Source organism: Brachyhypopomus gauderio, chromosome 15, assembly GCF_052324685.1.
Source record: "Brachyhypopomus gauderio isolate BG-103 chromosome 15, BGAUD_0.2, whole genome shotgun sequence".
Lineage (NCBI taxonomy): Eukaryota > Metazoa > Chordata > Actinopteri > Gymnotiformes > Hypopomidae > Brachyhypopomus > Brachyhypopomus gauderio.
The window spans coordinates 9,648,995-9,672,018 of NC_135225.1; the positions used below are offsets into that span (position 1 = coordinate 9,648,995).

A 23,024-nucleotide genomic window follows, 5' to 3' on the forward strand; every position below is an offset into this window, starting at 1 on the left:
ATGGATGGATGGATGGATGGATACGCTAATAATTGAACTCTTTAACAATGGGTCAGCAGTCCACACAACATAGGTGGGAAGTTCTATTATTCTTTTCTCTTTTAAAATGTAAATCTGAGGGCATAAGCTCTCGAATACCAAACACTAACAAAGCACACTACACCAAGATCTGAGAGCACAGTTACATGCAACATTTGCAGTACATGAATAATATTATCAAGGCAAGTTTGAACTACTACTCAGGGCACATGGAGTGTTGTGTCAATTGCAATGCACCAAGGGACTGTTTATTTCTGAATAGAGTGCAGCTAGTTCATATTTAGCTAAATCCTGAAACAAGAGGGCCAGATGGGCATTTTTAGGACAAACTGGCATACTTATTCATTTCCTGATGTACACAATGGATGAATAAGCTTTCAATGTTGCTTAATTTCCTTTAGAGGCTGACGTAGAGCAGATTAACGGCCACACAAGACTTCTTAATTTCAATATTCAAGGCACATTAATAATCTCTTTACCAATCAGAAAAAAATGCAGTTTACACTTTTGATCATTTCCCAAGCACTGTTGGTGCTCTTTTTTTTCTACCAGGTCTGAAAATGTGTCAGTACTGTTAATCTCTATTAGAGTCAAACCCAGTTAACCCCAGCTATCAGTGTAGCCTTCCTACTCCTCCAGACTGGTCTCCGACGTTACATAGCTCATCACCTCAGCGGGTCAGCTCCCCATATGCAGGCCCTGTAGGCACCTGCCATTCAAACTAAGTCTGTTACACACATACAGAACAGCGCTGAGTTTTAAAGCAAGACAGTGATAGTATGATTTGAAATGCCATTAGCAGGCCTAAATATTTTTAAAATAAACGTACATCTAGTTTAGTTCTTAATATTATGTAAAGATACAGTGGTTATTATGTTGTACCAAAAACACTATGTGCCTAGCATGGAGCATGTTCAAATCAGCGAACCTGAAATTACACCAATGTTCATATTGAAACCTATTCATAATGCCATGCAGGCTCAATAGTTTTCCTTTTATAGATCTTTCATCACATTTGATTAGAGTAGTTTTAATTTAACGGAAACTCCCTTACTGCCCTTACTGCATATTCTTAGAAAAATGTGCAAAAAGAAATCCCGTTCTATTCATGTTCGCTGCCCCTAAGGCACCTCGTATATTTCCAGGAAAGATCCTCAACTCAATCTGCATAATTGTTTAGGAGCTAGCTTGTTTATAGGCCAGCAGGTTGCAAATGAGTGCCTGTGTATGTGTATGGGTGTGTGTGTGTGTGGGTGTGTGTGTGTGCGCGCGCACATGTGTGTCTATGCATTTGCATATGAGGAAAACTAGTAGTGTCTATTAAAAATCAGTATGTATAGTGTTGGTTAAAAAAAACACAGAGCCTCATTAAACTTTCACCTCATAACAGATTTTCTTAACAATTGGCAATTAAGAATACAACCTGCTATTACATACTCAGATTAAAGATATGGCACTGCAGTCTCCTAACTGCTTGTCACCAGTCAGGCAATGTACATTTCTAAGAAACATAACAAGGCGTAGGGGTCATAAGTCACGGAAGGCATCCAATCGGGAGCGAGGCTGGCCTTTCGGCGGCTGGCCTTTTCCGCTGCCTGATTGATGAGGGAGTGCTTGCGCTGCGTTTCGGCGCGAGTGCCCGCCAGCCTTGGCATTTAGCTGCACTCTCTCGCTCATCCGCCCTGTGCCATGTGAGTGGGTGAGGTGGCGTGTGGTGACAGGCCTGTCGGAGCCCCGTGTTTAGATGCTTCGCCGCACCGCGCACGCCTCTCTTAGAGAAGTATCTCCGGGAAGAGAAGCAGACAGCAGAGCTGGTGAGAATTCCAAGGTACATTAAACTACACACCGCCGCTTGGACGAGCTAACCAGCCGGTAAGCAGACCGGCCCGTGACATGACAGTCAGCAACCACGACAGTCAGTCGGACAGAAGAGGCAGCGCTGGTATCACCTCGGTGACAGCCAAGCGATGGCGGCTGCCACTCTGATAGGGACATTCGATTCATCACATCATCTGTCATGTTTGCAACATTTGGGAGAGCAATCTGGTGTCTGACAAGGAAGAAAATAAACAGCTTGCAATACTTAGAAAGGTTTCCACACCAGTCCTGTCTTCTGACTGCTTTATCAGAAATAAATATCATCCTGAGCAGGTTTGGTGTGGGTACACATACCAGTGAGCTCTGAACTTGCAAACTGTTTATGAGTGCCTGATATGAAGACTACAAGCCATTTGTGATGCAGCCCTGGGGCAACACAGTGGCTGGCGCTCCATCATGAACCAGACTGCAGTGGAGCTACAGGGCTGCTGGTTGCACAGCTATTAGTCAACAGTCTGGTGGATCTACTACTAGACAGCTCTAGGTTTCCATAGCCTCCAATTCACTATTGCAGCCATCCACCGAACCATAAAGCCATTGTGTGAAGTAGCATGGACAACCAGGCCTGCATGGTGACCTTGGGAAAGAGCAGGGTGGGCTCCTTCGTCCTACCGTGGATAAACACAAGAATTACTTTGGAAATATGTGTATGTGTGTGTGTGTGTGTGTGTGTGTGTGTGTGTGTGTGTGTGTGTGTGTGTGTGTGTGTGTGAACAGGGTACCTGCTGCCTGCATCCTGTTTAGCTGGACCCAAGGCTCAGAGAGGACCTGCTCCAGGCTTCGCAGGCCTCTGCGGTACCACTTCTCTGCTGTTTTTGGTCCAACTCCAAATACACTGGTAAACAGCTGTTACACACACACACACACACACACACACACACACACACACACACACACACACACACACACACCAACTAATGAATGATACTAGCATACAATTAGATGTATATATATCTAACATATTTATACATATATATAGATATACAGATATAGCCATCACTGCATAGCTAGCCATTTTTGCAAAGAAGCTACATATAGCTTCATTTAGTTTTGTAACAAGATTTACCTAATGGAATTATACACATATATACACATGAACACACACACACAAGGGCACTTAAACAGAAACCATAAAATACATTGATCTAGTTAAATTATATACAGAGGATAGCTAAGAGCTTCTACAAACTGCAAACTCATAAAATTTTTTTTTACCATTTTACCATTTTGAACAGCAGAAGTGGCCATAAAGATCTACTTTGTTATTAGATAAGCAGTAAGAGGTTTGATAGTCCTTAGGCCCAAATGCAGCTATGCACAGCTGTTTCTATCTCTTTGCCAAACACCAATATAATTTAACTTTCATTTTTCTACAGCAGTGAAACGAAAAGATCGCACATCAAATATCTCTGCAACTAACCTTCAGGGTTTGATACTTCTCATCTGATAATATATTTTCAACTTTGGATGATGATCCACATTCAAATATCTCCTGTAAGCACAAAGAAGATGATGTCTGTCAGGCAAGAGCAGACAATTCCATTTGTGCTGTACTTCAGTGGTCAAACGCGCTGTGAGTCGCAGCAGCAGTCTGCCTCCACATTTCTAAATCCACATTCATCACAGTCCGAAACGCAATCGCCTGCTTCCACTGCTTCCCACGCCTCACGCTGAGGCTGAGGCTGTCTGCTGTCTACTCCTCGTTTGGAGTGTCGTGTGTGTGTTTGTGCGTGTGTGTGTGTGTGTGTGTGTGTGTGTATATGAGCAAACTGGGTGCACTAGAACTATCACACCATGTCACACAATTCTAAGGTGCCATATATAGAATCACGAAATAGACGCGTTAATTTAGATCTTTCACTGAATTTCCCTTTTGTTTTGGGTTTATATTTTATCGCGGAACCTCAGTATAAAGGAAACAACATAATGCAGTTGTTGATGTGTACAGTGGAGAAAGGGCTGTGCATGCTTCTTCATTTCAGCTCTCTGAATGTATGCAACACATTTCTCAGTCCAGACACTGCATTCATATTGCCAGCAATGCCTCCAGGGCTTTCATCATAGTAGAAATGTTTTCACACACGGCTATACGCTCACACACAAACATATGTACACACACATGCACACGCATTCGTTCCTTCTCCAACATCTCTCATTCTCGAGCCTCACGCGGGACTACTGCTAATGGATGTTCGTCAGTTCGGTCGCTCTGGAATTGCTGCTTGTGCTCTGAGTTTGCCATTTGACTTCGCTTTGCCGTGTTCTGCCTTTCTTTGTGTTAGCAAGCTGCCATTTTGGGGAAGTGAGGTAACACAGGAGATACCCTGAAGCCAAACTGGAAAAATGCTGCAGTTAATTGTCAGCTTTCACTGAGGAAGTCAGAATGTGAGAACACACTGCTCTGCAGAGCTCACATCAGAGCTCTCTTTATCTCTTTAGCTTTTGCTCACAGTGAGAAAAGAGGCCTCATGGGGGAAAAGATAGTAAAAATACACCATTAAAGCATTTGTAATTGTTTTTCATTAATAAATAATTTTAAAATGTTTTAATGATGGCTACAACAAGCTGATCCACCTACACATAACATAGTGGTTTAGGGGAGCAGGCTATGTTTGGGTTGTGGTCACTTTGTTTAAGGTGTCTAAGCTTTCTTGTCACTTTTAGGTCACCTGTGAATTTCAAACAGGTAAGAGTGATGTCCCCATACTCTCACCGGTACACCTTGCTAGTAGTACCAGGTTTGACCCCGTTTTGCCTTAATTCTTTGTAGCATAGATTCAACAAGGCACTGCAAACATTCCTCAGAAATTCTGGTCAATATTGACAGTTTCTGCAGACCTGTCAGCTGCACATCAATGATGTGAATCTCCTGTTCCACCACATCCCAAAGGTGATCTACTGGATTAAGATCTGGTGACTTTGGAGACCATTTCAGTACAGTGAACTCATTGTCATTTTTAAGGCATGGGTACACTGTGGTCATAAATGGATGGACATGGTCAGCAACAATGCTCATGTATGCTGTGTCATTTAAACCATCCAAATGTCGAAGCAAAAACCTAGATTCATCAGACCAGGCAACATTTTTCCAATAACTAATTTGATTTGACAATAACCCATGTGAATTGTACCTTCAGCTGCCTATATTATATATATGAGTACATATGCAAATAATTCCTCTAGCTCGCCTGCTTCAAGGTTCGACATATTGTGAACAGAGATGCTATTCAGTTATCATGAGTGGTTATTTAAGTTACTGTTGCTTTTCTATCAAACCAGTCTGGCCATAGTCCTTTGACGTCTGGCATCAAAAAGCATTTTCACCCAGAGAACTGCCGCTCACTGGATTTTTTTTTCAGACAATTCTCTGTAAACTCTAGAAATGGCTGCATGTTAAAATCACAAATAGATAAACAGATTCTGAAATACTCAGACCAGTCCATCTAGCACCTACAACCACGCCACGTTCTTAAAACACTTAAATCACCTTTGATCCCTGTTCTGATACTCGGTTTGAAATTAAACAGATCATCTTGACCATGTCTACAAGCCTAAATGCACTGAATCACTGCCATGTAAATGGCTGATTAGAAATGTCTGTTAACAATAAGTTGAACAGTGAGTAAGTGTATATTTCTACACTACGTAGGTGTCACAGTACAGACCCTGACTCCTCCCTCCTCCTAGGCGTGTCTTAGTGTCTGGATGCGTTTGTCTACTTCTATGTATGTGTTTACTTCCGTGAGTGCCTTTTAGTATGTCGGTTTTATCTGTATCACTTGTCCCTCACCGTTTGATAATGTTCTGCACATGTTGCTTGTTGTCGTGTGTTAATTGCGGTTCTCATCCTCATTGTTTGTCAGTTGTTTGTTTTTGACTGTGTGACGTTGCGTGTTCTGTTTAAGTGTTTTGCATTAATGCGCTATAGCCCGTTTGTTTCAATAAACTTGAGTTCTGCACATTGCCTTTGTCTCGTTTTGTCAAGAAAGTGTTTAGTCTGGCATCACTCAGCAGTGTCACAGTAGGAATTCATGTAAGTTTGGAAGAGCTGTGAGGGTGGGAGGACTCTTATTTTGTACCAACAGCAAGATGCTCTCGCAGCTGATTTGATCCTTCAGAACAATGCCATTCCAGCACCAAGTTGTTGAACGCAATAGAAATTCTGAAGGAATCAACAGTGCCAACTTTTACACCCCTGTCAATGTCCTCCAGTGTGCATGAAGGGGACAGAGAACACTTTGAGCACAACTCTGAAATGTGCAGGTCACTGTAGATTCAGATACATTCAGCGCTGCTTGTTTACTGTATAGTGCTGTTATACATGCATTGTAATGTGTGTAAATCAAGAGTACACTACATCATATGTCTCTTTCTTTCTTATAAAACTACATCTATTTCTGCATAATGTTTATCAATTGGATTCCATAGAAGGAACTATATGAACATATTTTATTTGATTTTGACTAGTTTTTTATTAATTTATTTATTTTTTGCAAACATAAAGTGCATTTCGTTTGTTTTCTGCAGTTACATGTCCTGAATGTTTTTTGATGCAGTAGGTAAAGAATGCTCAGCAGTGTTTTATTTTTAGTTGCTTTGTGTATGATATGAAAATATTGTTTGATTTTGAGGACACTGTTTGATTATGCATAATGAGTCAGAGGTTTTGTGAATGTTGTTTGTCAGCTTAGTTTTGTATTGACAGTTTTGATAAATGGGTGAAAGGTTGAAAAAATGTTTTGGCAAATGTAAAAACGGGTCTTAGGAAAGATCTGTGTTTAGTTAAGGGGAGCTCAACAACTAGCCAAAAAATCAAGGAAGAGGTGGTGAGAGGACTAGACAAGGGGGAGGGAAAAGAGGATAATCACACCACATGACATTAGAACAATGACTGACCATGTACTAGTTCATGGCAAGACCATGAGAGATGGCATGACCACGACAGATGGCATGACCTCGAGAGATGGCATGACCAAGAGAGATGGCATGACCAAGAGAGATGGCATGACCAAGAGAGATGGCATGACAACGAGAAAAGCAGGTCAGTGGGTCCAGCCAAATTTAAAATGCTTATCAGGTGCATCAACAGTCCTGAACAACTTCCTTAAATAACATTAACAATGCTAGAAGTTTGAGGAAATTTGTTTTGTAGAGTGTATGACAGACACCCATCTCACATCCATCTATACCATTCCCTTTATGAAATGCTAATGGCTTGTAATGATGTAATCTTAGAGCACTTCCAGGGGTGTATTTGCCACAGCAAGGGATGTTTCCTATGCTGTCTAATTAGAGAGGACACAGCTCATATTAGTAAGGCCCTTTGGCCTGATCCTGTCTGATGACACGAAGCAGACTAATGTTGTTCTGTAATATACACAGTTCTAATTCTTTTGTACTCTATTACCCATTATGTGCAATAACAATATACCTTTTTAATAAAAGTGAAACGTTTGTATTGTGCACTTTACTGCATTCATAATTTATAGAGGTATATTGTACTGTTTATCAATTCAGAGATATTAAGTATTGCGATTCATAACAGAACTACAGTGTTTTATATATTTTTAAAATATATTTATATATTGATTGTCCTAGTGTTTATATGGCAGAAGTAGTATCTATATAATTGATGCATATTTGCTTGTTTTGATATTCAAATGGTTCTGATTTGGTTGCTGGATTTTGACAATCAGAGATATACTTCTGAGAACAGAATTGGAACTCTTAGATTTGTGTTTAGGTGAAAAGGGGTGATGTGATTGCGGAAAAGGATGATGTGATTGCAAAATGTGTTTTGGCAATGGCAAAGCCTAAAATAACCTAAAAGATATTCCCTGTGTGTTGCATTGTTTTTCAAAATTCAACAGGTTCTCTATAAATACCATGTGTTACTGAGCTTACATCTGCCTATAAAGAATATCATCTGTGAAATGGTTAAATGAATCTGTGAGAAGATTGTTTCTGTATCATCCAGTGATCCTCCATGCATCCTATTCCACACTGATTACTACCATATACAAACCTAGATGTATAGCATATCAATTTTGGATTCTTTCTTACTGAAACATGATGTGATTCACTGTCCAAGCAATATAATTTAAAATGTTCATATCTTTCATAAGACAGTGATAACTGGGAGTCTTAAGAGTACAAAAGGAGGCAGTCAGATAGGAGTAGGTCACTGAGAAAGAGTAGAAGACCCGAATGCTGAGGAGCAGTACAGAACCTCAATGATGGCCTTGGTCTCCTCTCCCAGGCAGGGAAGTCCCTCTGCGTCCGCCAGGCAGTGCAGAGATGCAGGAAGGCTCTTGAGCACAGACGCAGCCCTCTTGAAGCCCAGATAGGCACCCTTATTCTCACTGAACTCGGCGCTCTCCACCAACACCTCCAGAGCATCCTACAGCAGGACACGGACAGCATAAGATCACAAACATGTGGGAGAGACACGGGAGATACATCAGATGGAAAGGAGTGAGAGAAAGTTCTAGAAAGTTTTTTTTTTTAAGAAAAAAAGTTAAAACGAGGGAATATAGTAACTGACAGTGAGGGGAAACTTCATGGGGTACTGGAAGGGCATGCGAAGAAGATAAGCTTTCTTTAGAAATACAGGCACATGCAGATGAGGAAAAATGTGTGAAGGAGAGAATATGCAGAAAGTGGGATGGAGGGGTATAAAGAAGAGAGGGAGGGAGTGTGAAAGTGGGAGGAAAAGGAGAAAATGGGGAGAGAGGAAAAGAGGGAGAAGGAGAGAGGGAGAGGGAAAAGCAGAGAGAAGGGGAGAAGGAGAGATAGAGGGAAAAGAGGGATAAGGAGAGAGAGAGGGAGAGAGAGAAAGAGAGAGAGGGAGAGAGAGATGTGTCAGCCATGTGACGATACTCCATAAGCAGTGACCCATGGAAACAGGCAGACAGGAATCAAAGAATCTTTCTTTTTCCTCTCTCTCTTCATCCCTCCCTGTGTTACTCAATATCTCTCTCTCCCCCATCCTTCTCTCTCTCTCTGTATCCCTCTCTCCCCTTGAGTTTGTGGTGCCAGGAGTCTTACGGATGACCGCACAACGACATGCGGCTTTGTGAATGCCCGGAAGGAGGCTGTCATTTTCCACTTGTTCATAACATCCTCCCTAAGGGGCTAACACACACACTCAAACACATGTTCTTTCATTGTCATGCATATGGTCATTTATTTCATTGTTTTTAAGAGAACACTGATACCGATGCCATGTGAGTATATTGAAAGTGTGGGTGAGTGTGTGTTGTGTTTGTATGTGTCTGCATGTCCATGGACTAAAACTCCATCTGTGTTTTGCATACACCATACATATACATACATAAATGTGCGTGTGTGTGTGTGTGTGTGTGTGTGTGTGCTTTCCGCAGCATTCATTTAGCACTTCTCTTTGTAAACCATGTCAGAGAAAAATTGACACAATATAAGAGTAGCATGAACACAGATAAACCTTTCACAGTCACTCCACAGTTAATAAGAGCAGAGAACTAATAAGCACAGAGTCTGTGCTGAGAGCAACGTGGCTCACACACACCGTGCCGAGCATGTGTACCCACACCTCTCCCCTCCCAAGCCCCAGACATCACTCTCACCATGGAGCGGAGACAGGTAAAAGAGGTGGTGAGGAGGTGACAGGGGGGTGACGGGGAGGTGATTAGCAGCACAGTACTCAGGTGCAGGTGAAATCCTGGACAAATTAGACAGTCAGCGTAGCGGCGTGAAACGGAGTGTTTGGGATTATTTGGAAGCAGCTTGCAAGGGGCTGATAGGTGGAAAGTGCTGACAGCCAAATAGCAGAAGAGCTGTGGAAGGACAGAAGCGGTATATTTTTAAACTCCTATGGCGGGACTGTGGGAGAGCTTAGGGATCATCTATATTTTCATCCTAAACTCCATTTCACAAGTTAAGATTTTCACATAATGTTATAGGATAGATCGGAAATGTCAGACTCCAGTCCTAGAGGGCCAAACACATTTAGAGCTGCCAAAATATGTTAAGTCATTGCTGACAGTCAGAGACAGACATGCTTGGTGTGCTTTGGGATGGTGGAGGGCCTGATTCTGTGAGCCTGAGCAATTCGGAATGTTGAGAAGGTTGATTAATAATGACTGATGGGAATGCTTTCTAGTTAGGCATAAAATGCAAAACAGAGGGAAACTGGCACCGTAAACATGACAGGACTGCAAGAATGGAGCTTAGCATATCATCGGCCAGACTGATGGCTGGCTGGTCTGTCTACAACCCTGTCAGTCTAGATGAGGGGTTTAAATGAAAGGGGAGCTCAGAAATGGCAACATGTTGATGTGCATGTGTTAAATGCATGTCTGCATAGAAATCTTTACTGCCATACTGTAGAGACCTTACAGGACCAGGAGATCAAAGCAGTGTAGTATAGAAAATGGAACATAATATTAAATAGTATTGGTCAGTCAATGTGTTTACAGCTGAGGAGGCTTGAGAGGTCTTGTTTTTAGCCTGAAAAGGGAACCGAGTTTGCGAATGTTCTAAGAAGGAACCATTGATCATATCAATGTTAGTAAGTAAGCAGTGTGCGAAACATGCAGCAATGAATAAACTGCTGGAGCTCTCAACATGGCAGGTCGAAACAAGTCCTGTATTGTGATTGGAAAAGTGCCCCAATTACTGACTACTGACAATTACCACACTACTGACAAGAAAGTTAGGGATATTTGGCTTTCAGGTGAAACTTATGGAAAACATAAAAGGTTCACAGTGATTTTATATCATGAAAGTAGGGCATTTAAGTAGAAGCATGGAATGGCGATTTCCTCCTCACAAATAATTTATTGAAATAAAAGCCAATAACAGTGGTGGCTTTACCCCAACAAAAAATGTCAATGTCTTAATAAGGAATGTCATGTTCCCTTGAGCGTCAATTACAGCTTGACATCGACGTCTCATGCTGTTCACTAGTCACCTTATTGTCTGCTGAGTCATGGCATCCTACTCTTCTTGACACGCAGCCTTCAGGTCAGACCCTGAGGTTCTGGGGTACAGAGTTACGAGCCTCTACACGGTGACTGATCCCATAGGTTTTCTATGGCAGGGGTTTTCAACCAGTCTCAGCCCGGGGCTCACATATTTTCATGGTCATTAAGTTGCGACCCACTTATATACAATACAATACATCCAATATACAATACAAATGTGTTACAAATTAATACAAATACAAATTAAATGGGTAAACAATTGATGATTACCATGGCAACACGTGTCTGACTCATGCCTCTTTCATGCCTCTTGTCTTGTTTTTCTAGATAAAAGACGAGTACAAAATCAGAAGACCCATCTGAAGTCACTCCATCTGAGATACCCCAGTCTCCAACAGCCATTCCCAAATGATCTGACCTTTATTGACCTGGAGCATTGTCGTCCATGAAGATGAAAATAGGCCTTTGTTGTTCATGTAGAGGCACACTGATTGGATTAATGATGTTACTCAAGTCATTTAGGCTTGTCACAAAGTGTAGGGCCGTTCTGTTTTGACTAGACACACCTGCCCACATTATAACACCACCACCAAACCACCAAAGGCTCATCTGGTGACAACAGTGGCTGATGCATAGAGCTCTCCTCAACGTCTCCGACATTATAGCGCTCTCCTGGACGTCTCCAACATTATAGTGCTCTCCTGGACGTCTCCAACATTATAGCGCTCACCTCAACGTCTCCAACATCATAGCGCTCTCCTCAACGTCTCCAACATTATAGCGCTCTCCTGGACGTCTCCAACATCATAGCGCTCTCCTCGACGTCTCCAACATCATAGCGCTCTCCTCAACGTCTCCAACATTATAGCGCTCTCCTGGACGTCTCCAACATTATAGCGCTCACCTCAACGTCTCCAACATTATAGCGCTCTCCTGGACATCTCCAACATTATAGCGCTCTCCTGGACGTCTCCAACATTATAGAGCTCTCCTGGACGCCTCCAACATCATAGCGCTCTCCTCAACATCTCCAACATCATAGCGCTCTCCTCAACGTCTCCTACATTATAGCGCTCTCCTGGACGTCTCCAACATTATAGCGCTCACCTCAACGTCTCCAACATTATAGCGCTCTCCTCAATGCCTCTAACATCATAGCGCTCTCCTGGACATCTCCATTTATTTACAGTTACATTTATGGCATTTGGCAGACGCCCTTATCCAGAGCGATTTACATTTTTAATCTCATTTTTATACAAGTGAGCAATTGAGGGTTAAGGGCCTTGCTCAGGGGCACCTTGTGGCCTCAGGTCTGGGAATCTAACCCACGACCCTCCGGTCACAAGACCAGTTCCGTAACCACCAGGCCATGACTGCCCTCCAACATCATAGTGCTCTCCTGGACATCTCTAACATCATAGCACTCTCCTGGATGTCTCTAACATCGTTGGTGGCCATCATATCTGTACAGTGTGAATTGACTTCCATCAGTGAACAGCACTGAGGCCCACTGGTCCCTCGTCCAGTGTAAATGCTTCCTGGCCCATGCAAGACGGTGACACCTGTGCCTGGTGGTGTGGTCAGGTACCCTTGCAGGTCGTCTAGCACGCAGACCACTCCGATGTAAACGGTTCTGAATGGTCTGACATGACACTCGGGTACCTCTCACCTCCCTTAAATGTGCCTGGAGTTGTGTGACATTCATCATCCGGTCCTGCAGGGCACTGTTCACAATGAAGCAGTCATCAGTGTGGGATGTGGCCAAAGGACGTCCACTTCTACGTCTTTCTGTGACTCTCCCAGTCTCTGTATATCTCTGTTGATGACTCTCTGTGGCACTTCCATCTGAGAACACCCTGTCTGAAGCCTCACTATGGTGAGGTACTGATCAATTATTAGGTGTCATCTTGGTCTCGTGACGTCAAAATGTGAACAGCATGAAGAGGAGGACTGTTTAAATACCAATTCTAATTGAACCAGGAAATGTACTGTTCGATTTATGAATCAAAGACCTGTTGAGAATTGTGCCATTAAGTTCCTTGTTAGGGAACTGCAATTTGTGCAAAAAGTACTGAAACATTGAACAGTTGGACATGTGCATTCAGAAGTTTAGAGAAGGTCACAATAAGTTCACCTGTAAAGGTTACACTGCATTTTAGGTTCATCCTGAAATTTTCCCCGAAAGCCAAATACCCCTAACTTTTTGTGAGTAGTGTATATATATTCCCATGCTGAAGTCTTGGTGGCAGGCAAATTGCTGCCTTTAGGACATGCCTGCTCACACAGTCACTCTAGCAAATACGTCAGCTCTTAGGAAGTCTTCCGTTGGAGTCTGCTCTGTTTTCTGCCTCACACTTAGCTTCAAGTGGACTCGACCTAAATGTGAAACTTGTGCAGTCACCATGCAGCAGAGAATGAGAACTATGAGGTGGCCATTTATAAAAACCATGACAATTTACTTTCAACATCTGGCATCTGAATAAAGGGACAATATTAGATTAATAGGCCGTATTTCATTTCTTTCAGGTTCCCTGAGCTCAAGGGTAAGAGGAGATGCCACCAGAGACCCATGTACACAGAAGGCTCAGTAAAAGGGCAGGTAAGGGCAATATTACTCAATGTACATGCATTCCTGTGTCCATCTTGATTGCTCTCACACTCACACACATCCTCCCCATACAACTCCCCACCACCACCATCCCCACTTTGATACACTTACATTCCTTTTATTATGTACACAGTCTCTAACCCAGTACTTCTCAAACACACACACACACACACACACACACACATTTCCCCACTCAGTGCTGGTTAATGAACATGTGAGCCTGGTAATGGTGAGGTTGAAAAGACGAAGGCCTGCTGTGCTTGGGATAGCAGCTCTCTGTGGATGTCTGACTGAAGCTACCCTGGGAGTGTGTTCGAATGAACCTCACGCCTGGTCCAGACCTTACAGCCAGCCAAGAAATAAATACAGCCACACTCCAGAAAGATTTCCTACTCAGTGTTACACACTATGCTCCGAGTTGTGTGCACAAAGGCTTCCAGATTGGTTTTCCTTTTCCTGTTATGGGAGGGAAGATGCTTTGGCTATCTGTTTTCTCTGTTCCCATTTCCCGCATGTGTCTCCCAGCAGCACAAGCAAGCCCAGCTCAATTAGACCTGAGCTGAGATGATTGCCCTGCAGGACTCCTAACTGGGACCCTACCCAGAGATCGTTCTGTGGTCTCACTAAACCAGCCTCACTCACCCTCCGGCAAACACGAGGGGGGTGGGCGTGGGGGGTGGGATGGGGTATATATGCTTGGCTCATTTGCAGAGTTGGTTGAATTTCAGCTATATCAGTACACCTCAAGCTGTCATCTTTCATACTTGATGTTTGCCCCTTAAGGTAGATGTTCTGTTAAAACAACTGTAAACTAAAAGCATCTATGTGTTGTCAGCAAGGGAATCACTGCGCTGTGTTGTTTTGCTCTGCCTTCTAGAGCGCGCATGCTGACATGAGCACAGAGAACGCTGACACAAAGGCTCAAAAAACGGTTCGAACAAAGGTGATTCAGCGTAGCATATGAGCAAGTCTCAGGAAGTCCAGTGCAATCAGATCAATCTTAAAACAACAAGGAATGAAACAGTGGCCTTTGCACATCCAGTGGAGACTGACTATGCAGCAGGGACTGTGTGTGTGTGTGTGTGTGTGTGTGTGTGTGTGTGTGTGTGTGTGTGTGTGTGTGTGTGTGTGTGTGTGTGTGTGTGTGTGATCCTGCTGCGATTAAGTGCGCGGATGTGAAAAAGCACTGCCTGCAGGATTGTTAAAGAAATCGATCCAGCTGTGAGGCTACTCAGCCGAGCAGAGCCCGCAGCCCAAGGCCATGGTCAGGGCGTCCAGCATACTCACACGGGCCTGATGACAAAGGGAAACAACAAGGAAGCAGACTCCCATTCCCAGCTCATTAATGTTCATATACCCACCACCAGGTCCACATCTTGAGACACACACACACACACGCACACTCCCTGCCGAGCATGTCTAAGAGCTGCTTACACAAAGTCAATCTTTGCTATCATGTGTCACAAGAGAGCATGTGAAGGCCGAGGACTATGGGTAAAGGGGGAAATTGACAGGGAAAACACCAGATGAATAAACCAACACTGTGAGACTCTGGGGTAAGGGCCTGGCAGGTCGCCGGGCTACTGGAATGGAAATCATGTTCAGGCCTCACGTTGCTGGTGACACATCACATCACCACCATCAGCATCTCTCAGCTCCAGCTAGCTGCTCCGTGGCCAAAATGACCCCTGGGCCACACTCCTCTTTCTTCTTCTCTACTTCTTCTCTGTGTGCTTTTTTTATCCAGGCTCTGCTGTGACTAGCTCCCATATTCTAGCTTCTCTCTCTTTATCCCCTCTCTCTCTCTCTCTCTCTCTCTCTCTCTCTCTCTCTCTCTCTCTCTCTCTCTCTCTCTCTCACTGACTATGTTTCTTTCTTTACATCCTTTCTGCTTTCTGAGGCTTTCTTTCTTTGTTATCTCTGCCTGCCTCTTCTACTCTCCACACAACCACTCTATTTTTCATTCTTTCTGTCTTTCCCTTTTTTTTGAAAAAAATCCACCAGCATGGTATGAGATATATGAGATTGGGTGAGACGTATAAGATCAGAGTCCTAGCCCCATGTGAGACATATAAGGTCAGACTCCTAGCCCCATGTGAGACATATAAGGTCAGACTCCTAGCCCCATGTGAGACATATAAGGTCAGACTCCTAGCCCCATGTGAGACAAAGTTAGTGATAGCATATTTTGTCCATGCAAAAGTATCTGCATAGTTATTGTCACTTCTTGCTTTTATCAAGTTGGCATAGTTCACATTCATCTGTTGGTTTCTCAAGTATGTTTGCCCTCCTGGCAACTGAACAGTCCAGATTATGTCTTTTCATTACTGTCTGATGATGTTTGCTGCACAGATTCAAATCATCTCATGGGTGAAACTGCATAATCTTTGTGCTGAAACATTTTAATCTTGGTCCCATGCTATTGTAAAAGGACAGGATATTTAATTTGGGTTTCTCTAATTATCTAATTGACCTTGCCTGCAGTAGTGGGCATAAAGTAAGTTTCTTTCTATTCTGTCAAAACTGAGTCTATCTGCTTTTTATGTTTGAATATATAAACCTTCCACATATATTTCCAGGTTTCCATTTATTTTTTGCACAATATTGCACCATTTCATCAAGGACATAAGTGATTTGAGAGTGATGTTCTGTGTGTGCGTGCATAAGTGGGGGATGTGTGTGTAAACCCACTGCTCCCACCATAGTTTGCCTATGTTGTATTAGAAAGTGGGTCAGGGTTGAAAATAACCAGACTGTGATAGACAGGTTGAAGAATCCTTTTTTCTCCATGTGTAAGGAGTGCACGTGTGCTGATATATATGCACCGATGTGTGTGTGTGTGTGTGTGTGTGTGTGTGTGTGTGTTTGCCTACTCACAGTGAAAATCTTGTTATGGTTGTCCAGTGTGGTCCGTCTCTGGCATGCATACTGAGACACAGTAGGCAAAGGAATGGCTGGCAGAGCTTTCTTCAGCTGGAGAGATGGCTTCTTCATGCACAGACCGAACAAGAGAGGAAAGAAAGTGTGTTTGGTGGGAAGGAGAGAGAGAGGAGGAGGAGGAGGAGGACAGGGGCCTTTTTCTGAAGTTTAAAAACACATCACACCAACTGTAATACCGTGTTGTTATATTGATTCTGGTTTAAATTAATTAAGTAAACATACAACTCCAAACAATACAGCAGCAGGAACTGAATGGCTTTCATTGATATTCATGTACATATCTCCTCACAAAAAGTTCAGAACATGCTAGAAGCTTAATTTTTCAAGTACATAAATCTAGCCAAGTGACTATGTGCTACTTAATCCAACTCACTGTTGGATTTCATAAGCATATACGCAACACACTAATGTCTAATCCTCATCACTGAGATAAGAAAGCAACACGATCAGTTATTTCAGTTATTTCCCTTTAACAAATTTAGCAAGCTCTAATTCAATTTCTCTCCTGTAAATTGCCTTTTCATTTTGGCACAGAAATCACTTTTCCCACTTCCCAAAAGGATTGTGTATATGACATTAGTGTTCTTGGGAATTACTATGCAACAGATCTCTGTGTTTGGGGAAATTACAATCTAATCACATTGTGACATCTCTGAGTTCAGGAAATGTAAGTACAACTGCTTCTGGGCTGTTCACAGTCAGGTAAGAGTTTTTTTGTCTTGTATAATGAAATCAACAATTATAGAGGAAGGTTCATACATATTCATTTCTCATGGCAATTTCTCACTAAAAATACAATTCTCCACCATACATACCCCCTAATCTCAAATCTCACATTTTGAAACTAATGCTACAATTTATCAGAATGTTCTAAAATTCCAAGACCCTTCATGAACTACACTTCACCTCTCTCCTATAAAACATCCTCATGAGTCTATCACACAACTTACAAGAGCAAGGGCAAACATCCCAACTCAACATACTATCAAAAATCTAGGCTAATCTTTGGAAGCACAATTGATCTTCTTGGTGCATATAAATCTCACAATGCTCACAACACCATCTGTGTGTGTGTGTGTGTGTGTGTGTGTGTGTGTGTGTGTGTGTGTGTGTGTGTGTGTGTGTGTGTGTGTGTGTGTGTGTGTGTGTGTGTGTGTGTGTGTGTGTGTGTGTGCCAGTACCAGATGTAGGTGAGGAGAGCATGTGCCAAGGATAATGATATACAACCGGACACGTGAGCCCTGTCCATTCAGGTTAATGAGATCACAGCCCATAGCCTGGCAGGGTGTGGGGTCACATCCCTACAGATCATGACCTTGCCTTCTCCTGCCTGCCTCAGACCATGACTGATGGGAGTAGGCACACAGATGCCTTCAAGCAGACTTTCACTTCTTCCCACCGTCCCAGGCCCACATAACCGGGCCCATCATCCACTGTGTCCACATCAGAGATATTGTTTTCATAAAAATATCAAAAGTCAATGGGCTTAAATAGCTTGTACTCCCCTATGAGAAGCCTGAGTGAAATGTAGTCGCGTGACATTTTTCCGAGCGCATAGCAGGCTAACCTCCTGAAGACTGGTGTTTTAACGACGACGCTCTTATTTAACATTGAGTTTTTTCAACATCTTATTTTTTAACACTCATAAAATTACCAATTGGAGATTCAAAGTATACAAATTTTGTGTACTGTGGCCTTTCGCGTAAAGGGAAAATACATTACAACGTATAATGGTACAGTACGTGCCGAGGGTACAGGTCTATTAACGCCAGCTGCGTTTCATTAGTTCGCTTTCTTGATCATATCCGTCAACATTCATATGCCGTTCAAACTTTAGACAGACACGTACGTGTCTAGATGGGCAGCGTATGAAAGTAAATGAGACATTCCCTCGTCTGCAGCGCTAAAGATAGCTGCTAGACAAGCGTAAGTTCACAGCCATAACTCTTCTGAGACACAGAGGAGACTCAGCCTCACAGGCACGCCCGGCGGAGACGCAAGATGGAGAACTTCTGTCTCACTTTTCCCCACTGAGAGCAGATAGCGAGATTGATGGATCTCCTGAAACGGGAATCATATTTCTTTATTTTCGGCACATATGCTATGAAAGCCCCTTACAGTGCGGTCCATGGGAAAGGAATTAGTCTTTAGCGTCGTGTAGCGATGCGTTGCGAGCCCGGCAGTACACTGATGGGTCTATTTGGCACGATCGCCCGCAGTACAGAGCATCACTCTATCTGCTGTCACACCTCTCGGATAAAGGAGTATGAGACGAGATCTTGCAGACAATACGAGAAATAGTTATTTCCATTATTTCTCAAAGTACAGATGAACCTGTTTTCTGCCGCCATAACCGACAGTATAATTAAGGCATTTGGGTTTTTCAGGTTTCTTTAAACTACGTAGTTGTAAGCAATTGCCAAAGGATAAGAGGTGAACAGCAGTGAGGAAGACGGAAAACTAGCAATTATTCTAAGAACTGAATATGAAAATCAGACAATTATAGGCAATGAGCATGTATGTCAAAGCAAGATGTGAAATGTAAAGTAAGCAAAATCATTTAACATTATCTAATTTCAGAGATTTCTCTGAACTATAAAGTTCATTATAAATAAAATGTATTATTATTATTATTATTATTATATCAAGGAGGGAGCAAATGAGACTGCTCTGCGTTGATTATTTATGTCTGTGCTTTGGCCTTTAAACGGACGATTATTATTTGAATCATTGTTGTTTTGAATATGTAAGCTTCCCTCTTGTTTTCACTTAGAATTTATATTTTGTAATTCAGTTGTTTTACAATGTTGTTAGTGTTATAGCAACTTAATCTGATCTTCGGTGCCCCCTAGAGTACAGCCCGTTGAGCTTTCAGCGCCACCTAGTGTTCAACGGACGTGTACTGCATCCCCGTAACCTGGAATTCTAGGTCACACAGTCCTCTTCATAAGCGTCCACAGATTGTTTATAAGCTTGGGCAGTATCTTATCACACTTAGCCAGGCTCTATGGCCTTTCACTGACTTGATAGATCTCTATATTTTTTTCCTTCGAAGCTCTCCAAGTGAACTGTCATTTTTAATACACTCTCTCTCTCTCTCTCTCTCTCTCTCTCTCTCTCTCTCTCTCACACACACACACACACACACACACACACACACACACACACACGCGCGCACACAAAATATACATATACACAGATAGAGGGAGTTAGTGAGAGAGAGAGAGTGAGAGAGAGATACTCACTTGTAAGCGATGTTTTGCCTCCACCGGAACAGGCCTGCCAGCTTCCATGCTCTCAGTAAACCAGCAGATATCCAGCACATTCGTATCGTCTGGGTCAGTAAATCCCTGTTCATGTAACCATGACCACAGCTCATGTGCTGTGTTTGCCTCTGCTATGATGTGAGTCACTTTATCACTGCAAAGATTAGACAAAGGCATTTTATTACTCATAAAAATGAAATCAGTTAGGTGATGTCTTACTTAGCTATACATAAAGATCCATGAAGCTCCTCCCGGATGTATATCTGATAATAGGTACTCATAATATGCAACTTAACTCCACACAGGGTTCTATATGGCTGCCCTGTGTTTCCCCTAGAACCTAATGTCTGTCCTCTTTCAGTCGTAAACACAGCCATTTCTCTACTACTCTCCCCCTTCCTTTAGCTTCATCTGCGTTCCAGCAGTCCGCCATTGCAGAACGAGGCCACGGCTCCAACTGCTACCGTCACACATCGACGGGGAATCGAGACAGAGAACCGGAGAATTGTCACAATGAGCTGTGTTTGGACAGCCATCTTCATGTGAGATTACAATCTGATCTTAGATTCACGCACATACACACGAGACACACACACACACCGTTATCTACCCCAGCCAACTAGTGTGACAGCCACAATTGCATTTGTTGTTTTGCTTAATTACAGTGCTGGTAAGAGCAGTCACCCATGCATGATCGCCCCCACTGAATGGCTCCGCAAGTAAACTCCCTCAGAGGAAGAACAGCAGGGCTGACCAAACCCCTGCAGCCCCCAAGTGGGAGGAGAGGGGGGAGAGTGTGTCCGTGTGTGTGTGTGTGTGTGTGTGTGTGTGTGTGTGTGTGTGTGTGTGTGTGTGTGTGTGTGTGTGTGTTCAGGAGATGGTACCCAATAAATCACAGCCGAGTCTAATTCTCCACAGAGAAGTTTCTTTCACTCTCTATTGAACCGTACAAAGTGGGGAACTACATGAAACAAAGGCTTTTCTCATTGAATACAATGCCATATCCTGAATTCTGCCTACAGTTCTGCATTCAGCTCAGAAAGACTGGCACCTTTTTACATGTGCAATGGAACTACATCTCATTCAGATGGAATAGATGGAATAGATGTGGAGAAGTGGTTAGGGCATATACTGTGCCTTTAAAGACCATTGGAAATATAATGACTTTATATTCCAATGGTCTTTAAAGGCACAGTGTAGGCCCTAACTTCTCCTCAGTATATCCAGCTAGACATTAATGGCTATGTGATCATAACAAATGACTTACATTGTAATCACTGAAGGTGGGACGCAAGTGCAGGAACTGATCAGGTTTATTACTTAAACTAAACAAACAACTGAACACACTGAAAAAGACAGGTATAGGGAAACCTACACTATACTGGGGCTAACAGAGACAAGGCGAACTAAGAAAGAAACAACTAGGAACAGATATACTAACTTGTGACGACAGACACACATGGCTTCTATATATTTCAATAACAATGAGTACAACGCAGACGGAGAACAGACGAACTGGATTAACTGACAGAACCAAGGGAAACAACATAACACGATACTGTGGGAAAATTCGGAAAAAACCAAAAAGCATAAATCTAGGATATGAACAGAACGTATTACATGAACTGGGAAATCAGAGGCAATGAAACACGTACCACAACGCAACGACAGACACTGACAATATGACACTACGGGGATTAGATACACAGAACAAGCATGAACTCAAACAAGACACAGGTGGGAATGTTAATCAAGGGGCAGGGTTACAAATGAAGGCGGGACAAACAGGCAGGGGAAAAACACTGACACACGGAACAGGACGACAGAGAGTGACAGCTAGTAGGGGGGGGGGGGGGGGGCGGAGCCAGACGTGACACCAACCTTTACAAAACACATGTTCTTATTAGGTTGTGTAAGCACAGTAATTTTATTATCATGCTAAACGCTCCACAGACTCAAAAGTGTAAACTCCAGCTGAGCTGTCAGGAAAGTACCAAGCACCAGCAGCATGCTAGAGGGTATAAATGAGTCAGTACACCTACAGTTTTGTAACTTCTCACCACTGTCCTACTCTAAGCCATATTACAGATCAGCCCTCCAATCCGGTCACTTGCTCAGTGTTCCAGTGTCTACAGATTAGACATCAATCTTCTGTGATCCTATCAGAAGCAATTAGATTGGACCACAATTTTTGCGGTCCAAAAGGGCTGTAATCACATAAGATCGGGCCTTCCTCCACATCACATCTGCAAAAAGTTTAAAATGAGAATTTACTGAACCAGTTCTCATGGAATTATAAGCAGTACAGTCAAGAATAGAGGTTCGGTCCATTGAGCTTACCAAAGTACCTTCAGATGGACATAAAATGAAGAAAGAAGAAAAGAAAAGAAATTCAGATTTTTTAGGAAGAAAGAGGGAGGTTGGGAAATAGAGAAAACTACAATAGAGAAAACTACAGTGGGAAAAAAGACTGATATCATTTATGCTTCATGAATTCTGCATGAAATCAGCATCAGCTGATCCAGCTTTGAGATGGAAATATCAGAGAGATGACAGCCTTGGTGCAGGAGTGAACTTCTGATTCAGCCCACACCTGTGGATCAGTTGAACACATCAGTTCACTCTAACTGCTCACATGAGTCACCTTCACACTTAGGGCAATGTGTTATTTGAAAGTGTTATATGGGGTGGGCGGTGACAGAGGCAGAGAGACACAAAAAGGGTCACAGAGAATGGAGCTTCCAATATTATATGGTGTCTAGTTGTGACACACTTAGACACCCAGCTACCCAACAAAAACATTGCACAAAGTTATTGTACTAATACTAATGCTGTAGTGTCCTATCCACAGGGGTTCAATGCTTGTTAAATAGGGTTAGTTATTAGACAACACCCCATCTTATGGACTACACCCTCAATAATATACTGGAGAAAGATTTAAGGTAGAATCCATACTAATGTTAAGAGAATACTGCATACCATCAGTAAACATTAAATTGGATTATCTTTAGTTATGTTTCTAATAGGGCTCATAGAGACATGCACTTGAGTGTAGTTTTTTTGTCTTTTATTTGTAGCAGTGGGATTTTAAATTAGCCAGTGTATTGTCAAGTTACCACTGCTATTCTAATCCTCACCGGTTTGTAAAATGTCAGTTTGTGACCCTTGGGCCTGTTTCCTGCGGTTGGCTTCAGACAACAGCTTACCGGGTGTTGTGGAACCCAGGAGGACGCATGGGTTCAAGCTGCATTTCTGGGAATGGTGCCATCCCTCAGCTGTGCACAGCACCCTGGCCCACAGCGAGCCACTGGCTGCAGTTATACCAGCCTC

At 42.8% G+C, this 23,024-nt stretch overlaps 1 protein-coding gene across 1 annotated transcript in view; it reads right to left on the bottom strand.

Annotated features, from left to right (window-relative positions):
- The window catches only part of dntt (deoxynucleotidyltransferase, terminal), an 81,309-nt gene that overhangs the window by 55,556 nt on the left and 2,729 nt on the right, over nt 1-23,024 (bottom strand). Inside the window, exons 2-6 of the mRNA XM_076975401.1 lie at nt 19,674-19,848; nt 16,366-16,476; nt 8,147-8,317; nt 3,338-3,409; nt 2,640-2,763 (exon numbers count right to left, since the gene is read on the bottom strand). Of these exons, the coding sequence (XP_076831516.1) occupies nt 2,640-2,763; nt 3,338-3,409; nt 8,147-8,317; nt 16,366-16,476; nt 19,674-19,848 (653 nt within the window). The remainder of the gene's footprint in view (nt 1-2,639; nt 2,764-3,337; nt 3,410-8,146; nt 8,318-16,365; nt 16,477-19,673; nt 19,849-23,024) is intronic.